The 19,871-nt window shown below is 45.2% G+C and overlaps 1 protein-coding gene across 7 annotated transcripts in view; it reads left to right on the top strand.

The window, feature by feature from the left end:
• Positions 1-19,871, top strand: part of LOC126106537 (zinc finger protein 239-like) — a 376,855-nt gene that overhangs the window by 72,690 nt on the left and 284,294 nt on the right. For all 7 annotated transcript variants that reach the window (XM_049912877.1, XM_049912874.1, XM_049912876.1 and 4 more), the window contains exons 4-5: positions 899-967; positions 13,035-13,103. In XM_049912877.1, coding sequence (XP_049768834.1) covers positions 899-967; positions 13,035-13,103 — 138 coding nt within the window. The remainder of the gene's footprint in view (positions 1-898; positions 968-13,034; positions 13,104-19,871) is intronic.

Here is a 19,871-nt window from a genome sequence, read left to right on the forward strand (position 1 = left end):
TACATTCCAAATAGAATTTAGAATTTTATTTCCATTAACATCTGGTTTCAGCCAGCTCTCTGTCCCTAGTACTATGTGGGCATTGTCACTGTGTACAAGTGAGATGAGTTGTGGCTTGTGGAAGGATTTGCTGTATCCTAAAATGCACATGTGTGCACACCTCATTTATTCTGCAATCCTAGTAGCTGTTTCCTGCATGTAGTGCTCACCTAATCTATTAAGGAGGGGAGGGTGTGGGAGGAGGATGTCCTACAAATCTCATATTTACGGTTTTTTTTGGCAGTGATATGAAAACAGTTGCAGTGTTCTGAAACCATAATGGATGAAATAATGTCATTGTTGGCTTTCAAAATTGTGACTTTTAGTAGTATTTAAAAAAAGAAAATCAAATTTCTAACAGCAAAAATGAATACAAAGTATGTCAAAGTGAACATGAAGAACAACTCCACATCTCTAAGCCAACAAACTACAAAAATATGAAATTTGTACAAGAAATCCTCACTGCCATCTGCTGAAGGACCGAGTTCCAAAACTATTGCATTGAAGTAAGTCATTAATTCAGAAAGTGTGGCAGGTTGCAGGTATATCTTCAGTGATATAGACACAGATTGAGACCAGTGAAAAATATGTAGAATGCCACCAACCTGCATTGTGGTGGATTGATTTCATCCTATCTGGTCAACTTATTTAATTTCAGTGCATTTAATTCATTTTGTGTGTGTCCCTAGTCTCAGGGTAAGCTACAGTTTTCGGAGTAAACAGCAAATTTTGATTCGAGTGCCCGTCTGTCAGAGATCTTAAGTTGTTGTGATGTAATCATTTATATTGTGTAGTCTGGTTTCATCTCTTGCTTTTTGTAATGTTTCACCTGTACTTAACTAGTTATTTTTTTATTCAGGTGGAAGCTGAACTACATACATCTCCTAAGCAAGAGATAGAGTACATATCTGTTAAAGAAGAAACTCCGGTAAGTGCTAAAATTCATCTGCTTTTACATAAAAATATGTTATGTGCAAGCCACTGTGCACAGCATGAGGCAATGTGTGTCATATGGCTGTTAAACATTCCTTTACATCTACATGTACATTCATTCAAACACTATGCAGTGCAAGGAAGATGCCATTTCTCTTGTACCAGATATTAGGGCTTCAAATGTGAACAGGAAGAATGATTGCTTAAATGACTCTGTGCATGCTTTAATTAATCTAATGTTGTCTTTGCATTTGTTATGGGAGTGACACCTAGGGGTTGTTGTATATCCCCAGATTCATCTCTTAAAGTTGGTTCTTGATACTTTGCAAGCAGACTGTCTCGAGGTAGTTTGCACCTGCCTTGCTTCCAGTTTAGTTTCTTCAGCACCTCCATGACTCCCATGGGTGCAATAAACCCACTGAACATCCTTGGTCATTTTTGTATACTTTAAATATCCCCCGTTAGTCTAAATGGTACAGGTCCCAACCCTTTAGTAAAATTCTATGGTAGGATGTACGGATGTTTAGCAAACAGCTTCCTTTGTAGACTGACTGCATTTCTTTACTATCCCACCAATATTTGCTACCTGTTTTACCTCTTTCTGAGCACAAGTGATTGTTCCCTTTGATATCCCTACAGAGTGTTACACCCAGATATTTGTATGAGATGACCCATTCCATCTGTGACACGGTTAAACTGTAGTCATTGGATAATAAATATTTTCCTTTTGTGAAGTGCAAAATTTTACATTTATGGATATGTAGGGGTATGCCACTTTGAAGTCTTAGAAAGATGAAATTGAATATTTGTGTAGCTTTTTTCAGGCAGTACTTCATTATAAGTAACTTGGTCATCTGCAAAAACTCTGAGGTTACTCTATTAATATTGTCTGTAAGGTCATTAATGTGTAGCATCAACAGCAAGTACCCCCTGCGGGTTCGGGGGTTAGAATCGGCCCGCGGTATTCCTGCCTGTCGTAAGAGGCGACTAAAAGGAGTCTCACATGTTTCGGCCTTATGTGATGGTCCCCTCTCGGGTTTGACCTCCATCTTTCTAAATTATTCCGAAGAGCGAGCCAATTGGGGAAGGGCGCCTTACATGGTGCACTGTATCCGTCGTGCAATTAGACCTTTAGCCGTCTTTCTCGTCGTTGCAATGGTGTCCCACTCGTTTTCGATCTCTTGAGCGATTACCACACTGCACTCTGCAGCGTTTCTTTTAACTGCGACGACGACCTTGGCCATTTTTGCACCTAAGATCCAGCACGGTAGCCAGTCCGTTGTGGTGGGGCCGCCATGTACCCTCTTGGTTGTAGCCCCCTGACAACACAGGGATCGCTCTACTGATGCCTGCGCCGTTAACTCCCCACGTATGCCAAGGAGTAGATGCCCATCGCCCTGGGGCATCGGGACTCCCGGCAATGGCCATCCTGCCAGGTGGCCTTTGCTGTGGCTGGGTGGCGCCCGTGGGGAGGGCCCTTGGTCGGAGTAGGTGGCATCAGGGCGGATGACCCGCAATGAAGCATGGTACATCATCTCTCGCTGGTGGGCCACCACCAGCAGTCTCTAAGCGATCGAGGTCTAACCTCAACGGCAGGAAATACGATCCACAATCATTTCCCTCCCTGGCCACTCCATGGGAGGAACGTATGGCAAAAGAAGGCAGTGGAGACTATTCACCCCGGTTCCTTGTGTGTACGCGAGTTGATGGGGAATCGTTTATGTCAACCAAGCCCCAGTTTTTTGTGGAGCATTTAGAGGACAAGTTCGGGGAGGTGGAGGGCTTGTCCAAGATGCGCTCTGGTTCTGTGCTCATCAAAACGGCATCCTCTGCCCAGTCACGGAGGTTGCTCAATTGTGACAAGTTGGGGGATGTTACAGTTAACATCACGCCGCATAAGAGTCTCAACATGGTCCAGGGTATTATATTCCACAGGGATCTTCTTCTGCAGTCCGACGATGAATTACGCGCCAACCTCGAACGACGAGGTGTTCACTTCGTCCGGCGCGTCCATCGGGGTCCGAGGGATAATCAGGTAGCCACCGGTGCCTTCATCTTGGCCTTTGAGGGTGATGTCTTACCCGAAAAGGTTAAGGTGATGGTTTACCTTTGTGATGTGAAGCCATATATCCCTCCTCCGATGCAGTGTTTTAAATGCTGGAAGTTCGGGCACATGTCATCTCGCTGTACTTCCAGCATCACGTGTCGGGATTGTGGACGTCCTTCGCATCCTGATACTCCATGTGCCCCGCCTCCTATCTGTGTTAACTGCGGAGAACACCATTCCCCCTGCTCGCCGGACTGTAGGATCTTCCAGAAAGAAAGGAGGATAATGGAATATAAGACCCTGGACCGCCTGTCCTACACCGAGGCAAGGCGGAAATATGAGCGGCTAAATCCTGTGCCAATGCCAACTAGTTATGCCGCTGCTGCAACACCAGTTCGATCTCAGCTCGGTCAGCCTTCACCGGCCCCCTTGGTTGTGGGGGGCACTTCACTCCCTGTTGCTCCTGCTCCATCTACTTCAGGAGCAACACCACCCCAACCACCGGGGACATCTGTTCCCCCTTCACAGCCGGAGAAGCGTCCGGAAGGGGTCCCTTGGGGCCCTCCCATCCCAGGCTTTGCCCAGTGCCAAAGCGGACACCCGCAAGTTTGTCAAACACCCACCGGTCGCTGGTCGTAGGGCGTCACGGTCGTCTTCAGTCCCAGAGACTGACCCAGTGAGGCCCTCACAGCCCGAACCACCTAAGGCTCAGCGCGCAAAGCAGTCGAAGAAACAGGCTCCCAAGCATCCTGAAATTGCGGTGGCACCTGTCCCACCGCAACCTTCTCCCTCTGCGTCCGAAGATGAGGTGGAGATCCTGGCGTCCGCTGAGGACATGGATCTCACCAGTCCCTCGGATGCAATAGATAGCTGTTGTCCAGGTGGTGACTCAGTAGCAGCAGGGGCCCCGGAGGCATAATCTGCCTCCCCAGTCCCTTCACGCCTTTCCCATCCATGGCTAATACCATCCTCCAGTGGAACTGCAGTGGTTTCTTCCACCATCTAGCTGAGCTCCGCCAACTTCTCAGCCGTCATCCTTTCCTTTTCATTACTCTGCAGGAAACTTGGTTTCCAGCAATGCGAACCCCCGCCCTCCGTGGCTATCGGGGTTATTTTAAGAACCGGGCAGCTTATGCACGGGTGTCTGGTGGCGTCTGCATATATGTCCTTAACTCTCTTCACAGCGAGTTTGTGCCTCTACAAACAGCTTTAGAGGCTGTCGCTGTTCGAGTGTGGACGCCACAGGCTATTACCGTCTGCAGTATTTACCTTCCACCTGATGGTGCTGTCGCGCAGCATGTCTTGGCTGCTCTGATAGCCCAACTGCCGCCCCCTTTTTTGCTGCTGGGCGATTTCAATGCCCACAACCCTCTATGGGGTGGGACTGTTTCCGATGACTGTGGTCGGGCCGTGGAGCATGTGTTGGCTCAGCTCGACCTTAGCCTCTTGAACACCGGTGCTCCCACGCATTTCAGTGTGGCCCATGGCTCGTTCTCGGCCATCGATCTCTCTATTTGCAGCCCTGGCCTTGTCCCATCCCTCCACTGGAGAGTGCACCCTGACCTGTGTGGTAGTGACCATTTTCCCATCTATTTGTCACTGCCCCAGTGTCATTCTTCTGGGCGCTTGCCCCGCTGGGCTCTCCACAGGGCTGACTGGCCAGCTTTTACTTCCGCTGCAACCATTGAGTCTCCCCCACAGGGTGACATTGACGAGTTGGTTCGTGTTTTAACCACGTCCATCATTTCAGCGGCCGAGGCTTCCATCCCCCATTCTTCTGGCCTCCCTCGGAGGAAGGCTGTCCCCTGGTGGTCGCCGAAGATTGCTGAGGCTATTCGCGACCGTAGGCGGGCTCTCCAGCGTCATAGGCGGCACCCGTCTCTGGAGACCCTCATCGCCTTTAAGAGGCTCCGTGCCTTCGCCCGCCGTCTTATTGCATGGCGTAAGCAGGAGTGCTGGGAGTGGTATGTTTCCTCCTTGGGCTCCCGTGTTTCCCCCTCGCTCGTGTGGTCCTGGATACGGCGGATTTATGGACACCAGACCCCTACGGGTGTCCCTGGGATCTCTTTGGACGGCGCTGTGTGCACGGACGCCGCCGCCATTGCTGAACACCTTGCTGCGCACTTCGCTACGAGCTCTGCGACTGCAACTTATCCCCCCGCCTTTCGCTCTCTCAAGGAGCGGGCCGAGCAAACGCCATTATCGTTCCACACGCGTCGTTCTGAAACTTACAATGCTCCTTTCAGCGAGAGGGAATTCCTCGCTGCCCTCGCCGATTGCCCTGATACAGCACCAGGACTGGACTGCATCCACGCACGGATGCTGAAGCATCTCTCCAGGGACTGCCAGAGACACATTCTCGCGATATTTAATCGCATTTGGAGCGAAGGCGTGTTCCCGTCGCAATGGCGAGAGGGTGTTATTGTCCCCATCTTGAAGCCCGGTGCGGACCCACTGGCGGTGGACAGCTATCGTCCCATTACCCTCACCAACGTTTTGTGCAAATTGCTCGAACGTATGGTGGGGCGGCGTTTGTGTTGGGTCCTTGAGTCGCGCGGTCTCCTCGCTCCATCCCAGGGTGGCTTCCGTCGGGGCCGGTGTGCAGTGGACAATTTGGTGCGGCTGGAATCTGCTGTCCGTACGGCCTTTGCCCGACGTCAGCATCTCGTTGCTGTGTTTTTCGATCTGCGGAAGGCGTATGACACCACATGGAGGCATCACATCCTCGCCACATTGCATGAGTGGGGTCTTCGTGGTCGGCTCCCGGCTTTTATTCAAAGCTTTTTATTGCGCCGCTCTTTCCGGGTGCAAGTCGGTGCCACCTCTAGTTCCTCTTACATACAGGAAAATGGGGTCCCGCAGGGCTCGGTGTTGAGCGTCTCCTTATTTTTAGTGGCCATTAATGGTCTGGCTGCAGCAGTGGGGTCGTCGGTGTCTCCTTCTTTGTATGCCGACGACTTCTGCATCTCATTTAGCTCCACGACTACGGGAGTCGAAGCAAAAATGCTGGCGGCACCTCATCGCCCTCCGCTGCCTTAGCCACACGTCTTGGGGTGCAGATCGCTGCACGCAGCTGCGGTTGTACAGGGCCCTTGTGCAGTCCCGGCTTGATTATGGGAGCCTGGCCTATGGGTCTGCGTCCCCCTCAGTGTTGAAGTTGTTAGACCCCATACACCACTGTGGGGTTCGGCTTGCAACTGGCGCTTTTCGCACCAGCCCCGTGGATAGTTTACTGGTGGAGGCCGGGGTTCCCCCGCTGCAGATTCGCCGCCATCGTCTGCTCGCCGACTATGCTGTCCACGTACATTGCTCGCCAGGCCATCCCAATCGTCGCCTGCTTTTCCCTGCCATGGTCCTCCATCTGCCCGAACGGCGACCTAGGTCTGGGCTTTCCGTCGCTGTCCGTGTCCAGTCCCTGCTGTCCGAACTGGGGTCATTCCCTCTTCTGCCTCCCTTCCGGGTCCGTACACCTACGCCTCCCTGGTGTTTGTCCCGGCCGTCCGTCCGTCTGGATTTGGCACAGGGACCTAAGGACTCGGTTCCGCCTGTGGCCCTCCGTCACCGTTTTCTTGCGCTCCTCGCATCATTTCCGGGCTGTGAGCCTGTCTACACTGATGGTTCCCTGGTTGATGGTCGCACTGCCTACGCTTTCGCTCACGCTGCCCATGTTGAGCAACGCTCCTTGCCGGTTGGCTGCAGTATTTTTACTGCAGAGCTGGTGGCCATCTTGCGCGCTCTTGAGCATATGCGTTCCTGCTCATGTGCGTCCGTCGTCATCTGCAGTGACTCCCTGAGCAGCCTCCAGGCCATCGACCGCTGCTATCCCTCTTCTCCTCTGGTGTCCTCTATTCGGGAGTCTGTTTCCACCATTACCCACTCTGGTCGTTCGGTGGTTTTTGTTTGGACACCAGGTCACGTCGGCATCCCGGGGAACGAACGTGTTGACAGGCTGGCCAAAGGGGCGATAGACGCCCCAGCTTTGGAGATCGGCCTTACGGCTCGCGACCAGCAGCTGGTGTTGCGCCGTAAGGTGCTTGGGATGTGGGCTGCTGAGTGGCTTGGCATGACAGCCCCGAATAAACTGCGGGCTGTCAAGGAGACGACCGCTGTGTGGCGTTCCTCCCTGCGGGCTTCTCGCAGGGACTCGGTGGTCCTGTGTCGGCTGCGCATCGGCCATACGTACCTGACGCATGGCCATCTCTTGCGTCAGGGGGATCCCCCCCTGTGTCAGTGTGGGTCCCGGCTGACGGTCGGCCACATTTTGCTGGAGTGTCCTCGACTGCGCACACTCCGGCAATCTTTTAATCTCCCGGGCACTTTGGCTTTGGTTTTATCCGACGATGCCTCCATGGCTGATGACGTTTTAAATTTTATCCGTGGTAGTCCGTTTTATGGTTCGATTTAGGGAGGTCCTGCACCTTTCCCTTTCTGTGTCTTTTGTCCTTGTGTCTGTTGCTGTTCTGGTGTGCCGTGAGATGGTTGACTCTTTCCCTTTTTTTTGTAGTCGTGGTCAGTTAACCAGTCTCCGGCTGTCTTCCTTTCTTCTGTTTCTTTCTGTCTGGTGTTCCTCTGTCCTGTTCTTGTCTGTAATGTTTGTTGCTCCATTTGTGTTCTTTTAGCGCCTGGGGGGACGTCTCCTCCCCCTTTGGTTTTTACCTGCTCCGTAGATTTTCGGTTTGCCTGATTTTGGAATGGGGGACTGATGACCTTCGCTGTTTAGTCCCCCTTAAACATCCCAACCACCACCACCAACAGCAAGTGTCCCAAAACACCACCCTTAGCACACTTGAAGTTACTTGAACAACTGTCGATGACTCTTCATCCAAGATGCCTTGCTGTATTGTCCGTATAGAGAAATCCTCAATACCATCACAAATGTCATGCAAAGTCCTGTATGACTTTACTACTGATAATAAGTGTGGGTAAGGTACTGAGTCAATGCTTTTCAGAAGTCAAGAAATACTGCATAGATCTGACTAGGAAACATGAGTAGCCCCTGCACACATTTTTTTGTAAGGACAGCAGTTCAAATTTCTGTTTAGCCACTTATATTTAGTTTTTCTGCAGTTTCCCTGAAACTGTTTAGGCCAACTTTCAGGAGTGTTCCTTCTTGTGATCTCATCATTTCCTTTTATCCAGCATGTTGAAGCAGGAGGAGCAAGGAAAAAGTATACAAAAATGGTATTGGTTTGTTCTTGATGAATGGCATATAAAACTTAGAAAAACCACAGTTCATTTAATTCTGTGCTCAGCAGCACAAATCTTTGTCAGTAAGAATAGAGTACAGGGGAAAGGAAATATGTAAAACGGGTTGTTCAAAATTCCTGAGTGCACATGTTGATCAGAACCTGAACTGGAAATGACATGTAATAGATGTTCTCAAATGCTTGAGGGCAGCAATATTTCTTTATGTGTAATTGCTGATTTTGGCGATGAAACCATTAGAATGTTAGCTCTGCATACTTTCAATTGTTGATGTCTTGTGGAATAATTTTATGAGATTATTCAATACAGATACAATGTACTCATTGCCCAGAGTTCTGTAGGAATAATGTGTGGTGTCCATCCTCAACTTCAATAGCTAACTGGTGCTTTTCAATTATTATAATGTTGTACTACCTAAGAACTGATGGAAGACGCTGTTAACATGTTACTTGAGTTGTTCCCTTTGTCAGCTTCACTATTATTGTGAAGGGAAATTACTATGAAATGGTAAATTCTATGCAGAATGAATGAAATGGTACAAGGAAAGATATAAAAAATTAAAATTCTGAACACTGGGTCATTTAATAATTACATAATAATTTTTTATCACAGACTTGAACAGAAGTTTTATACTTTATTTTCTTTTTGCAAAGAATTTATTCAAAGAGAAGAGTGGCACATCTAGAAGTTACTTTCTCAAGTTACATTTTAATGAAAAGTGTTCCCTTCCATGCATTCAGTATTGCTTTAGAGAAAACTAAGAATTTTCATGCTTTCACACTTCACCCTGTTTAGTGCTTCTGGCTAGTACATTAGCTCACAGCGGATTTATTGGTTTTTGTCTGCTCTTGGGTTGTGATATACACTATTTATCTCATAGATGAAATATTTAAAACAAAACACATAAGAAAATACATGTTTTGAGAAGTTGTGGTCACAGTATCAACTGTCTGAAAAGGCCACAATGATATGTTCTTGGATGTACACTGCAGATTACTGAGTTCTGCTTTCTGCGGTCTGAAGATTTTCTTCAAAATTAACAGTGCAGGAAAGGATAGATTGCTTCTCACCTATAAAATGACATGTTAAGTTGCAGAGAGGTGCAATTAAGAAATAGGCTTTTGGCCAAAGCCTTCATCAGAAAATGAAAGAGAAACACACACCTTTAATTCACACAAGCAAGCGCACCTCATGCACACATGACTGCGAGCTCTGGCAGTTGTATGTGTGAGGTGTGCTTGCTTGTGTGAATGAATGATGAGCATTTCTCTTTTTTGTTCTGATGAAGGCTTTTACCAAAAACTTGTGTGTAAGTGTCATTTAATTGTGCCTGTCTGCAACTTAATGAGTCATCTTTACAGTAAGTAACAATCTATCTTTTCCTACATGGTTGAATTCCAACTTGTTGAATAGATGTCTTAAAGATGCTCATGGATCAACACCACATATTGTTCTTACAGCATGTTTGTGAGCAATGAAGAACTATCTTTTTTTGAGTTGTTACCCCACAACTTTGTGTTATATAAGTATGTTTTTACAAAGATAGGACAGATGGTTGTCTGTGGCCTTGTTAAAGGAATCATCCTGGTATTTGCCTGAAACAATTTGGAAACATCACAGAAAACCAAACTGAGGATGGCTGGACAGAGCAAACTCCATTCTTCCAAATATGGAACTGGACTGCCTTCAGTTGACCTCTATTGTACAATGCTATTATGATCACACTCAGTTTTCACAAGGAAACTTATAATATGAAACATAGCTTTGCGTTGCATTGCTGCACACAATACAGACACCCATTAGTGGTTCTGGGACCATGAACATGGTGCCATGTCCCTTGCCCTGCCTTCTATTTGTCTGGGAATTTGACTCCTGGCTTGTACAAGTGCTTTTCTGACACATGCACATCTCTGTATCTTCCCTTCAGTCTATCTACACTCCTGGAAATTGAAATAAGAACACCGTGAATTCATTGTCCCAGGAAGGGGAAACTTTATTGACACATTCCTGGGGTCAGATACATCACATGATCACACTGACAGAACCACAGGCACATAGTCACAGGCAACAGAGCATGCACAATGTCGGCACTACTACAGTGTATATCCACCTTTCGTAGGAATGCAGGCTGCTATTCTCCCATGGAGACGATCGTAGAGATGCTGGATGTAGTCCTGTGGAACGGCTTGCCATGCCATTTCCACCTGGCGCCTCAGTTGGACCAGCGTTCGTGCTGGATGTGCAGACCGCGTGAGACGACGCTTCATCCAGTCCCAAACATGCTCAATGGGGGACAGATCCGGAGATCTTGCTGGCCAGGGTAGTTGACTTACACCTTCTAGAGCACGTTGGGTGGCACGGGATACATGCGGACGTGCATTGTCCTGTTGGAACAGCAAGTTCCCTTGCCGGTCTAGGAATGGTAGAACGATGGGTTCGATGACGGTTTGGATGTACCGTGCACTATTCAGTGTCCCCTCGACGATCACCAGTGGTGTACGGCCAGTGTAGGAGATCGCTCCCCACACCATGATGCCGGGTGTTGGCCCTGTGTGCCTCGGTCGTATGCAGTCCTGATTGTGGCGCTCACCTGCACGGCGCCAAACACGCATACGACCATCATTGGCACCAAGGCAGAAGCGACTCTCATCGCTGAAGACGACACATCTCCATTCGTCCCTCCATTCACGCCTGTCGCGACACCACTGGAGGCGGGCTGCACGATGTTGGGGCGTGAGCGGAAGACGGCCTAACGGTGTGCGGGACCGTAGCCCAGCTTCATGGAGACGGTTGCGAATGGTCCTCGCCGATACCCCAGGAGCAAGAGTGTCCCTAATTTGCTGGGAAGTGGTGGTGCGGTCCCCTACGGCACTGCGTAGGATCCTACGGTCTTGGCGTGCATCCGTGCGTCGCTGCGGTCCGGTCCCAGGTCGACGGGCACGTGCACCTTCCGCCGACCACTGGCGACAACATCGGTGTACTGTGGAGACCTCACGCCCCACGTGTTGAGCAATTCGGCGGTACGTCCACCCGGCCTCCCGCATGCCCACTATACGCCCTGGCTCAAAGTCCGTCAACTGCACATACGGTTCACGTCCACGCTGTCGCGGCATGCTACCAGTGTTAAAGACTGCGATGGAGCTCCGTATGCCACGGCAAACTGGCTGACACTGACGGCGGCGGTGCACAAATGCTGCGCAGCTAGCGCCATTCGACGGCCAACACCGCGGTTCCTGGTGTGTCCGCTGTGCCGTGCGTGTGATCATTGCTTGTACAGCCCTCTCGCAGTGTCCGGAGCAAGTATGGTGGGTCTGACACACCGGTGTCAATGTGTTCTTTTTTCCATTTCCAGGAGTGTATAAAACAGAGTGAGCATGAATGAGATGTTGAGCCCAGGAGAATGATATATTACTGTTATGAGCTATGGATTTTTGCTTATGATTTTCTTGTAAAATCATTGCACTATGAACATATTTTATGTGACATGGTGTTGTGGTTGTCCCTTTTGTTATTAACCCAATTCTGGGTACTCTAAATAATATTTAACTGTGCAGTAGGCATTACTTATGAAGTATGGTTTAGTTGCCTTTTGTTTTCATGATATTTTTCTTCAGTATTGCTTGATAGAATATTCTATTTTGAGTTGTTTGTTTGTTCTGCCTTTGTGAGTGCAAGTCCAAACTGGGACTTGTTCCATGATTATGCATAGAACTATTAGCAGAATAATTATGAATGTTTTGTCTGAGATGCGCAATAGTTTGTTATGTCATAATGTGGTGCAGCAAGCATATTCAATTTTTTAAATAGTTCTTGACAGTGAGCATGACTACTAATTTTAGTTATTATTCTTTTCTGCAGTTTGAAAATTTTGTCCAGGTTTTGTGTCTATGAATCCCAGAAAAGAATCCCATAGCTACAAATTGATTGTAAGTAGGAGTAGTATGTCAACACAAGACATTGGCTGTTACAAACTGTTGACAGAATCCTGAGAGCATAACATACTGATGACATTCTTTTTGCCAGTATCTTTGTGTGTTCATTCCATGTTAATTAACAGTTAATATGCATCCCTGAATCCTGTATGATTGTTCCAGAGTCTACAGGTTTATCATCAGTGCTTAGTGTAATGGGAAGTTGTTTCCCTTCTTTATGCTAAACTGCAAGCTTGTTGTTTTATTGTGTTCAATAATGAACCTAACATAAATAAATTCATTTGGTAGCCCCCACTCTTACCTAAAAAGACTTTTAATTCCAAATCTCATCAAATTACATTGATCTGGTTCTGTTTACATTGTTTGCTGCACGTTGTAGAAGGGAAAAAAAAGAAAAGTTGTATGGTGGTCATGACATCAATTAACACTTAGGAGACCGGTCAATTAGGATGGGCCTAAGAGAAGAGCCATTTATTCCATTTTTTAAAGCATTACTATCACATTTGTAATTGGTATATCTTCAAGGGTAACACATACCACAAACAGGGCAAGCTCCAAGATTTATTTTTCATATTTACTTTAGTTCTTAGATACGTTACAAATTTTAAAATACTGATGACAGAAAGTATAGTTATCCTCCCAAGAAAAAAGTGCAAGGCGAGTTGTTGAGCAATTTCTTCCTCTTGGCCTTTCAAAATTTCTTACTCAACAAACGAGTAGTAAAATTACAGAAAACTATGAAACTGACCTGACTTGGGTGTGATCCATTTAACACAGAGTTGAGGCCCAAGATATGCTTGGGCTTGGTCCACAAAGTGTTAAGCATGTATATATACATTGTAGCTCACATGAGAATAACTCAGTATACCTCTTTTCAGTGTCTGCGGGATTGGGAGGTTCCAGATGGCCACGATAGTGTGCGGGATCCCTTAAGTGTCGATAAAAAGGTGAGTGCACCTTTGCTTTTGTATTCTTCTTATGTTGCTGGGGGTAATTATATTGCATAGCATAGAACAGTGATTTATTTATCTATTTATTTATTCTCGTATAAAAATAAGAGATTTGTTTTGGATTTTGAACAAATGTTGCAGATCATGTCATATCTTTTTGAAAAGGGCCACAAGAACACACTCTGTCTCAATTACTTATGAGTAACAATATTATGAAAAGGCAAGTTGCCTCTTACCATATAGCAGAGGTGCTGAGTCACAGATAGGCACAACAAAAAGACTATCAGAACTAAAGCTTTTGGCATGTGTGTGTTTGTGTGTGTGTGTGTGTGTGTGTGTGTGTGTGTGTGCGTATGTGTATCTATTTTTGACAAATGCTGTACTGGCTGAAAGTGTTATTTGTGACAGTCTTTTCGTTGTTCCTACCTGCAACTCAGCATCTCCACCATATGGTGAGTCACAACTTTCCTTTTCATGATATTGTTACATTCCATCGTGGATTTTCCATTTTTTGATCACTTATTAGTGATATGGTTCAAAAATAATATGGTACAAATAAAAGGTATTCTGCTTCTCTCAGCGGTATTATTTAATACTATAAAACACTGATTAATAATATACCCCCTCAAAGCAGCTTCCCTTCATACATACTTTGGAAATTTGTTAAAAATTTTGAGCCCATGTCAGAGGGACTGTCACCTTCATCATTAGTATGATGCCATGCTAGTTGATAGACACAGTCTTTCCTAATGTTAAAAATATTTTCATTCTTTTTTTAAATTAATGAGCCACATTTACATTAAAATTAGTTTTACAGTTTTAGTATTATATATTGGTGGCAGTTACAGTATTTTCTTACTCTTGAACATCCTTTCATGTATTATGAGAGGAACTGCACAGAATCAAAATGCCTTTTCTTTTTTTCTTTTAATCTTTTGTTAAAAAAAAGTGTCAGCTACTGATGCACTAGTGCAAGATACACTGTTCACTTTTGATCATAATTAAAAACTTGTGATATTTGTTCTCGTGGTATTAACTGGTTTCCTAATGTTTGGCATAAAAGGTCAATATGTTGCACCACATGTGAGGATGACCTGAAAAGTTCTTGGCCTGATAGTGTCAACGTAAATTCATGCTTCCAAAGATGTTTTACTTTCCAACATAATCTCCTCTAATATAAGTAAATTTCAGCCAGTGGTGTTCCAATGCCATTATCCTCGCTCTTAGTGTTCGTGTGGAAATGCTACAAAGTACCCATCTAGACCCCAGTGGCTATTCGGTTCAATGGAAAGCTCTGTCCAGCAAGGAATTTCTTCAGTTTTCAGAATAGATGAAAGTCCGAGAAAGATAAAGCTGGGAAATAGGGTGGAAGTACCAGCACTTAATAGTCCAAATCCCTCAATTTCCCAATTGCCAAGATGCATTTGTGGGTGGGTGCACTGTCTGATGGAAGATGATTTTTTTCCTTCTTTAAACCTGGTCTATTTTCATGACTATTGCATCCAGTTTTGTTAGAAGTTGAGAGCAGTATTCTCCAGTTATTATGGTTTTACCTTTTTCAAGGTATCAAGCAACAAAATTCTTCTTACATCCCAAAACACTGACACCATGATCTTTCCTGCAGGCAATGTCCTTGCCATCTTTAGAGATGAAGAAGCAGCTTTTGTCCACTGCATAGACTGCTGTTTGGATTTGGGTGTGTAGTGGTGAATCTGTGTTTCATCCACAGTCACGTCATTGCTAAAAGCCATTTCTACTTCCTTAAAATGCACCACGCATGTTTCGGAAAGCGTCATGCAAATATTTTTGTGATGTGCATTGAGCACATGACAACCATCTTTTGCAAAGCATTCTCATGTTCAGTTCCTGGTGCAAGATGTGACCAGTACATTTCTTTGATATTCATAGCACATTAACAATTTTATGCACCTTCATATGCTGATGTTCCAAAATCATATCATGCACTTTGTTGATAATTTCCAGTGTGCTTGCACTTTTTTGATGTCCTGTGCATAAACCATCTTGGACACTTTAACGACCACATTTAAGTGTGGCTGTGCATTCCTCAATGGTATAAACTGAAGGTGAAGAGCTACCATAGACATTTACTAGCCACAAATGAATTTCAGTCAGTGTTAAATTTTCTTTTATGAAGCATTTAGTCACTGCATGATTCTTGATTCCCCCCCCCCCCCCCTCCCCCTTTTTTTAACACTACATTCACCATAGCTGTTTCAAATGATGTACCTACAATCAGCTGCCACCTTGAATGACGCAATTTTATGTGGAGTCTACTAGCATCCATACCATCATGAGGGCAAAATATCACGTGAGTAGTGCTGCGATCTCTGGGCAAAGCCCGGAACTATTCATACAGCCATTGTACAGGCAGTTGGGTCACCCAGTTTTTTCTGCATCATTATTATCATTAATTATTATGTAATTGTCTGGAGAAGTTCTTGTTAAATGTAAACACTTCAGGTATAAAAGCGACAAAGCACTGTAAAGCAGAAGAGCCAATTTGTTGTCTGGCACACACAAAAAAGAAAGAAAACTTGTCAGCTTTTGGAGTAATCCTTTTTTAACTAGAGTATACATGCAAGTGTGGACACGCTCACACATAATTGCTCATGCTCTTACATGGCAGTGGCTGAACAAACACAGTTAATGCTGCATTTCGGCAGGTGTATTAGGTTGGGGTGCGGTCTGTGCCAGTTGGGGGAGTAAATGGAGACAGGTGGGTGGCAGGAAAGGGGGGGGGGGGTTCTAATGGGTGGCTAGCAGCTCAGAGGGAGAGGGGTTTGCCGGCCAGGACTGTAGGAGGGAGGGATGGCAGGTGCACCGGCTAGTCAAATGGTGCACAGTTGTCAGAGCCAGTGGGGAGTGACACACACTGATGGTGATAAGGCGACATGAATTGGGCAGATGTCATTGGATGGAGGGAGGGGCAATTGTCTGGTGAAAGGTGTGGGTACTGTGGGTTACAGGAGACTGAGACTAGAACGATTACAGGAGTAAAGGATGTGTTGTGAGGATAGCTCCCATCTGTGTTGCTCAGAGAAGCTGGTGTTGGAGGGAAGGGCCCAGGGTTGTTAAGCAGCCATTGAAATTGAGCATATGCTCAGCTGTGTGTTGTGCCACTGGGTGGTCAGTTTTTTCCTTGGCCACAGTTTGTTGGAGAACAGCTGGTTGGTAGTCATACCAACATAAAAAAAACTGTGCAGTATTTGCAGTAGAGCTGGTATAACATGGCTGCTGTCACAGGTGGTGTGGCCTCTGATGGGATAGGATAAGCCAGCAACCAGACTTCAGTAGGTAGTCCTGGGTCAGTGGATTTGGCAGGTCTTGCACCTTGGTGTTCCACAGTGAGATGATCCATTAGTGGCAGGCATTTTGGAGAGGGAGTGGGAGTGACACAGGGATGGACTAGGTACCTACACATCATCCTACTCCAAACTGTGCTGCTCTGAACTCCATGCCACATGGGTCATATCCCTGTGGAAGACCTAGGTGCAAGACTTGTCCAATCCTCCCACCCAGAACTTCCTCTCCAGTCTTATCATAGCCTTAATCCTATTCCCTCAGAGGCTGGGCCACCTGTGAAAACAGCCATTGCATGTAGTATCTCTGGTGCTGTCATTGCACAGCTTTTTATATTGGTATGACTACCAACTAGTTGTCCACCAGGATCAACAGCCACTGCCAAACTTTGGCCAGGAACAAAGTCAACCACATGGTGGCACAACACATGACTGGAGATAACAGCTCAATTTCAGTGGCTTCTTTACCTGGACCATCTGGATTCTCCTCTTTACCATCAGCTTCTCTCAACTACATAGATGGGAGTTACCCTCACAACACATCCTTCACTCCCTTAATTCTCCTGGCCTCAGTCTCTGGTGACTCACTGTGCCCACACCTGCTATCTGACAGTTCCCCCTTCCTCCGTCCTGTCACTCCCTCTCAATTCAAGTCCCCACATCACCTTCAGTGTATGACACACCCCACTGTACCTGATAACTGTGCATCACATGCCTAGCCTGTGCACCTGCCACCCTTCCTTCCTGCATTCCTGGCTGGCAAACTGCGCATCCTCGGAGCCACTTCTCTCTCTCTCTCTCTCTCTCTCTCTCTCTCTCTCTCTCTCTCTCTCTCCCCCCTCCCCTCCTCACCCTCCCTCCCTCCCTCCCTCCCTCCCATACCCATCCCAACTAACACAACTCCCACCCAAACCTAGTCCACCTGCTAAAATGCAGCACTAACATTGTGCGCCCAGCTTGCACCAGTGTAGGTAGGCATATGGACCTATACAGTGTGAACATTAATAAAACTGACAAACTATAGGGAGAGATTCCTGAGGAAATGGAGGGGAAAAGGTGTTATGAACATGGGTCTGGAAATGCATTCTTGCCACAGTAGATGGCACTGACAAATGACAGCCCCTCTGACCACGTCATGTGTTCTTTGTCTATTGCAGGCTCTGAGATTGACAAATGTTCATAGGACCTTTTTCCTTCATTTCCAGTCAGGAATCTGTCCGTGCAATTTGTCAGTGTTATTAATGTTCATCCTGTGTGTGTGTGTGTGTGTGTGTGTGTGTGTGTGTGTGTGTGCGTGCACATGCATGTGTGTGTGTGTGTGAGAGAGAGAGAGAGAGAGAGAGAGAGAGAGAAAGAGAGAGATTGTCCAAAAGCTAGCAAGTTTTTGCTTTCTCGTGTATGCCTGTCAACAACTCCAGGCTTCTGATTTTCGGTGAGTGGTATCCTTTACTCCTAAAATATTTGTTGGATAACTGAATAGTTGAAGATAAAATTTATTTGATACTTGCTGGCATATGGAATTGGATGTGTGAGCAGATTTTGGCCCAAGAATTTTGCCTTATGCATGCAACGTGTGTTTAACAACCCTGTCTGTTCCTGTAAAAATGATCATTTAAATGAACACCCATAGAATGAAGAGTGATGAAGAGATATTGAGAACTGACATTGACAAACCATATTGTTTATTAATTTGCAGTATCTATCTCAATTATAAAGTAAATATTTGGACATTATGATAATTTAAAATACCCACAGAATGAAGACTGACAAAGACACATATATGAGAACGAAGGCTCGCAATCTTTTTTTGCTTATTACTTTGCGGTATCTATATTGACTGTAAAGTAAATATTCTGACATTATGTAGGATGCTTTGCATAACAGTTAACAATTATCAGTTTACTTATAAGTAATTTACCTGAAACAGACAGTCAAATGTTGACAGTAAGACTTGCTGTACAGATTATAAAATTCATAAAAGAAACATAATCAATGCCTTAGACAGGTGCTTTATTATGACTTGCTCAAAGAGCACTGGGAAGATAGTCACAAGACTTCACAGCAGTATTAGTGGAAAATATAAATTTTTGCATTTCTGTTCCTGTTGAGGATTTTGAGCCATGGTGGTCCTTAAAACTAAACAGAACCAAGAATATATATGAGAACAAAGGCTTTTGCAAGGCCACTATTGTATAAATCATTCTCAGACTTCTTGCCACTTCAATTCAGGGTAAAATCTTGAGCTTTTGAGGAGCTTTTATCTGTATCATCTTTTTTAGGAGCAACTGACTGTCTTAACTGCTGTAGTGATGTAAGATGGCGGCTAGTGTAAAAATTCGTTGTGCGTCTCCGAGAAAAAGTGTGAATTTTGCCATGAAAAAGAAAAATTGTGACAGTTGTAAGGATGAAATTACAAAGCTCAGCAAATGGGTGTCTAGTTTACAATTTATTATCAGTTCCTTGAAGATGGATATCAAGAAACTTAAAGAAGAAAAAAGTGAACAGAACATGAAAAACTCGCACCATGAAAGTAAGAATATGTCGGAGAATTGGATGGAAGTGAAGTACAAAAGACACAAACAGATAATACAAGATACAGAAAACGGCGAAAGAAACATAAATGTAGTGAACAAAAATTACTTTCAAGCTCTTTCGACTACGGATTGTGAAAGTGAAGTTAACAGTGCGAGTGTACCATGTGGAAAACCAAACGACTTTGTGAATAAGGTAAAACATGGAATATTTCAGCAGCAGTTAAGTAAAAGATCATATGCAAAACTGCTCACCAAAAATCTTCCACTGCTAAGCTGCTCTATTGAGACAATATCGACATGTGTTAGCAAAAAAGACGTAATAAATAGTGCCAAACAAGACTTCGCTTACTGCAAAGGTAGGCAGAAAACAGGTAATCTCGGAACAGCAAGTACCAGTAAAATTTAACTGTATGCCGACAGCCAAGGATGAAATATAGCCACTGAATTTTGGCGATAGTCAGAATTTTAATTTTAACTGTACAATAAAACCAGGAGCAAAATTCAGTGCTGCTATGTCAATGAGTCAAGAAAATATTTCCTCATTGAGCAAAAAGGACTTTTCCATCTTCCTGGTGGGATCAAATGATATAGCTAGGGGGGAAAAAAAGAAAAAAAAAAAAAAACAACAAGACCTCTTAATCTTGCTGAAAAGAAAACTGTATGAGCTGAGAGGAACAAATGTTATTGTTTTTTCAGTGCCACACCGTTAAGACTTGATAGAATGTTCCTGTGTAAATAAAGAAATTGAAACTGCAAATAAAGAGATGCAAAATATTTGCAAGCAGTTTGAAAATGTAACATTTGTGAACATCAGCAATTTAGGGAAAAGATTTCACACAACACATGGTTCTCATCTAAATGTACTTTGAAAAAACGTAATAGTAACAAAAATTTTAGGATTTGTAAATAAA

Source organism: Schistocerca cancellata, chromosome 10 (assembly GCF_023864275.1).
Source record: "Schistocerca cancellata isolate TAMUIC-IGC-003103 chromosome 10, iqSchCanc2.1, whole genome shotgun sequence".
NCBI classification, from domain to species: Eukaryota; Metazoa; Arthropoda; class Insecta; order Orthoptera; family Acrididae; genus Schistocerca; species Schistocerca cancellata.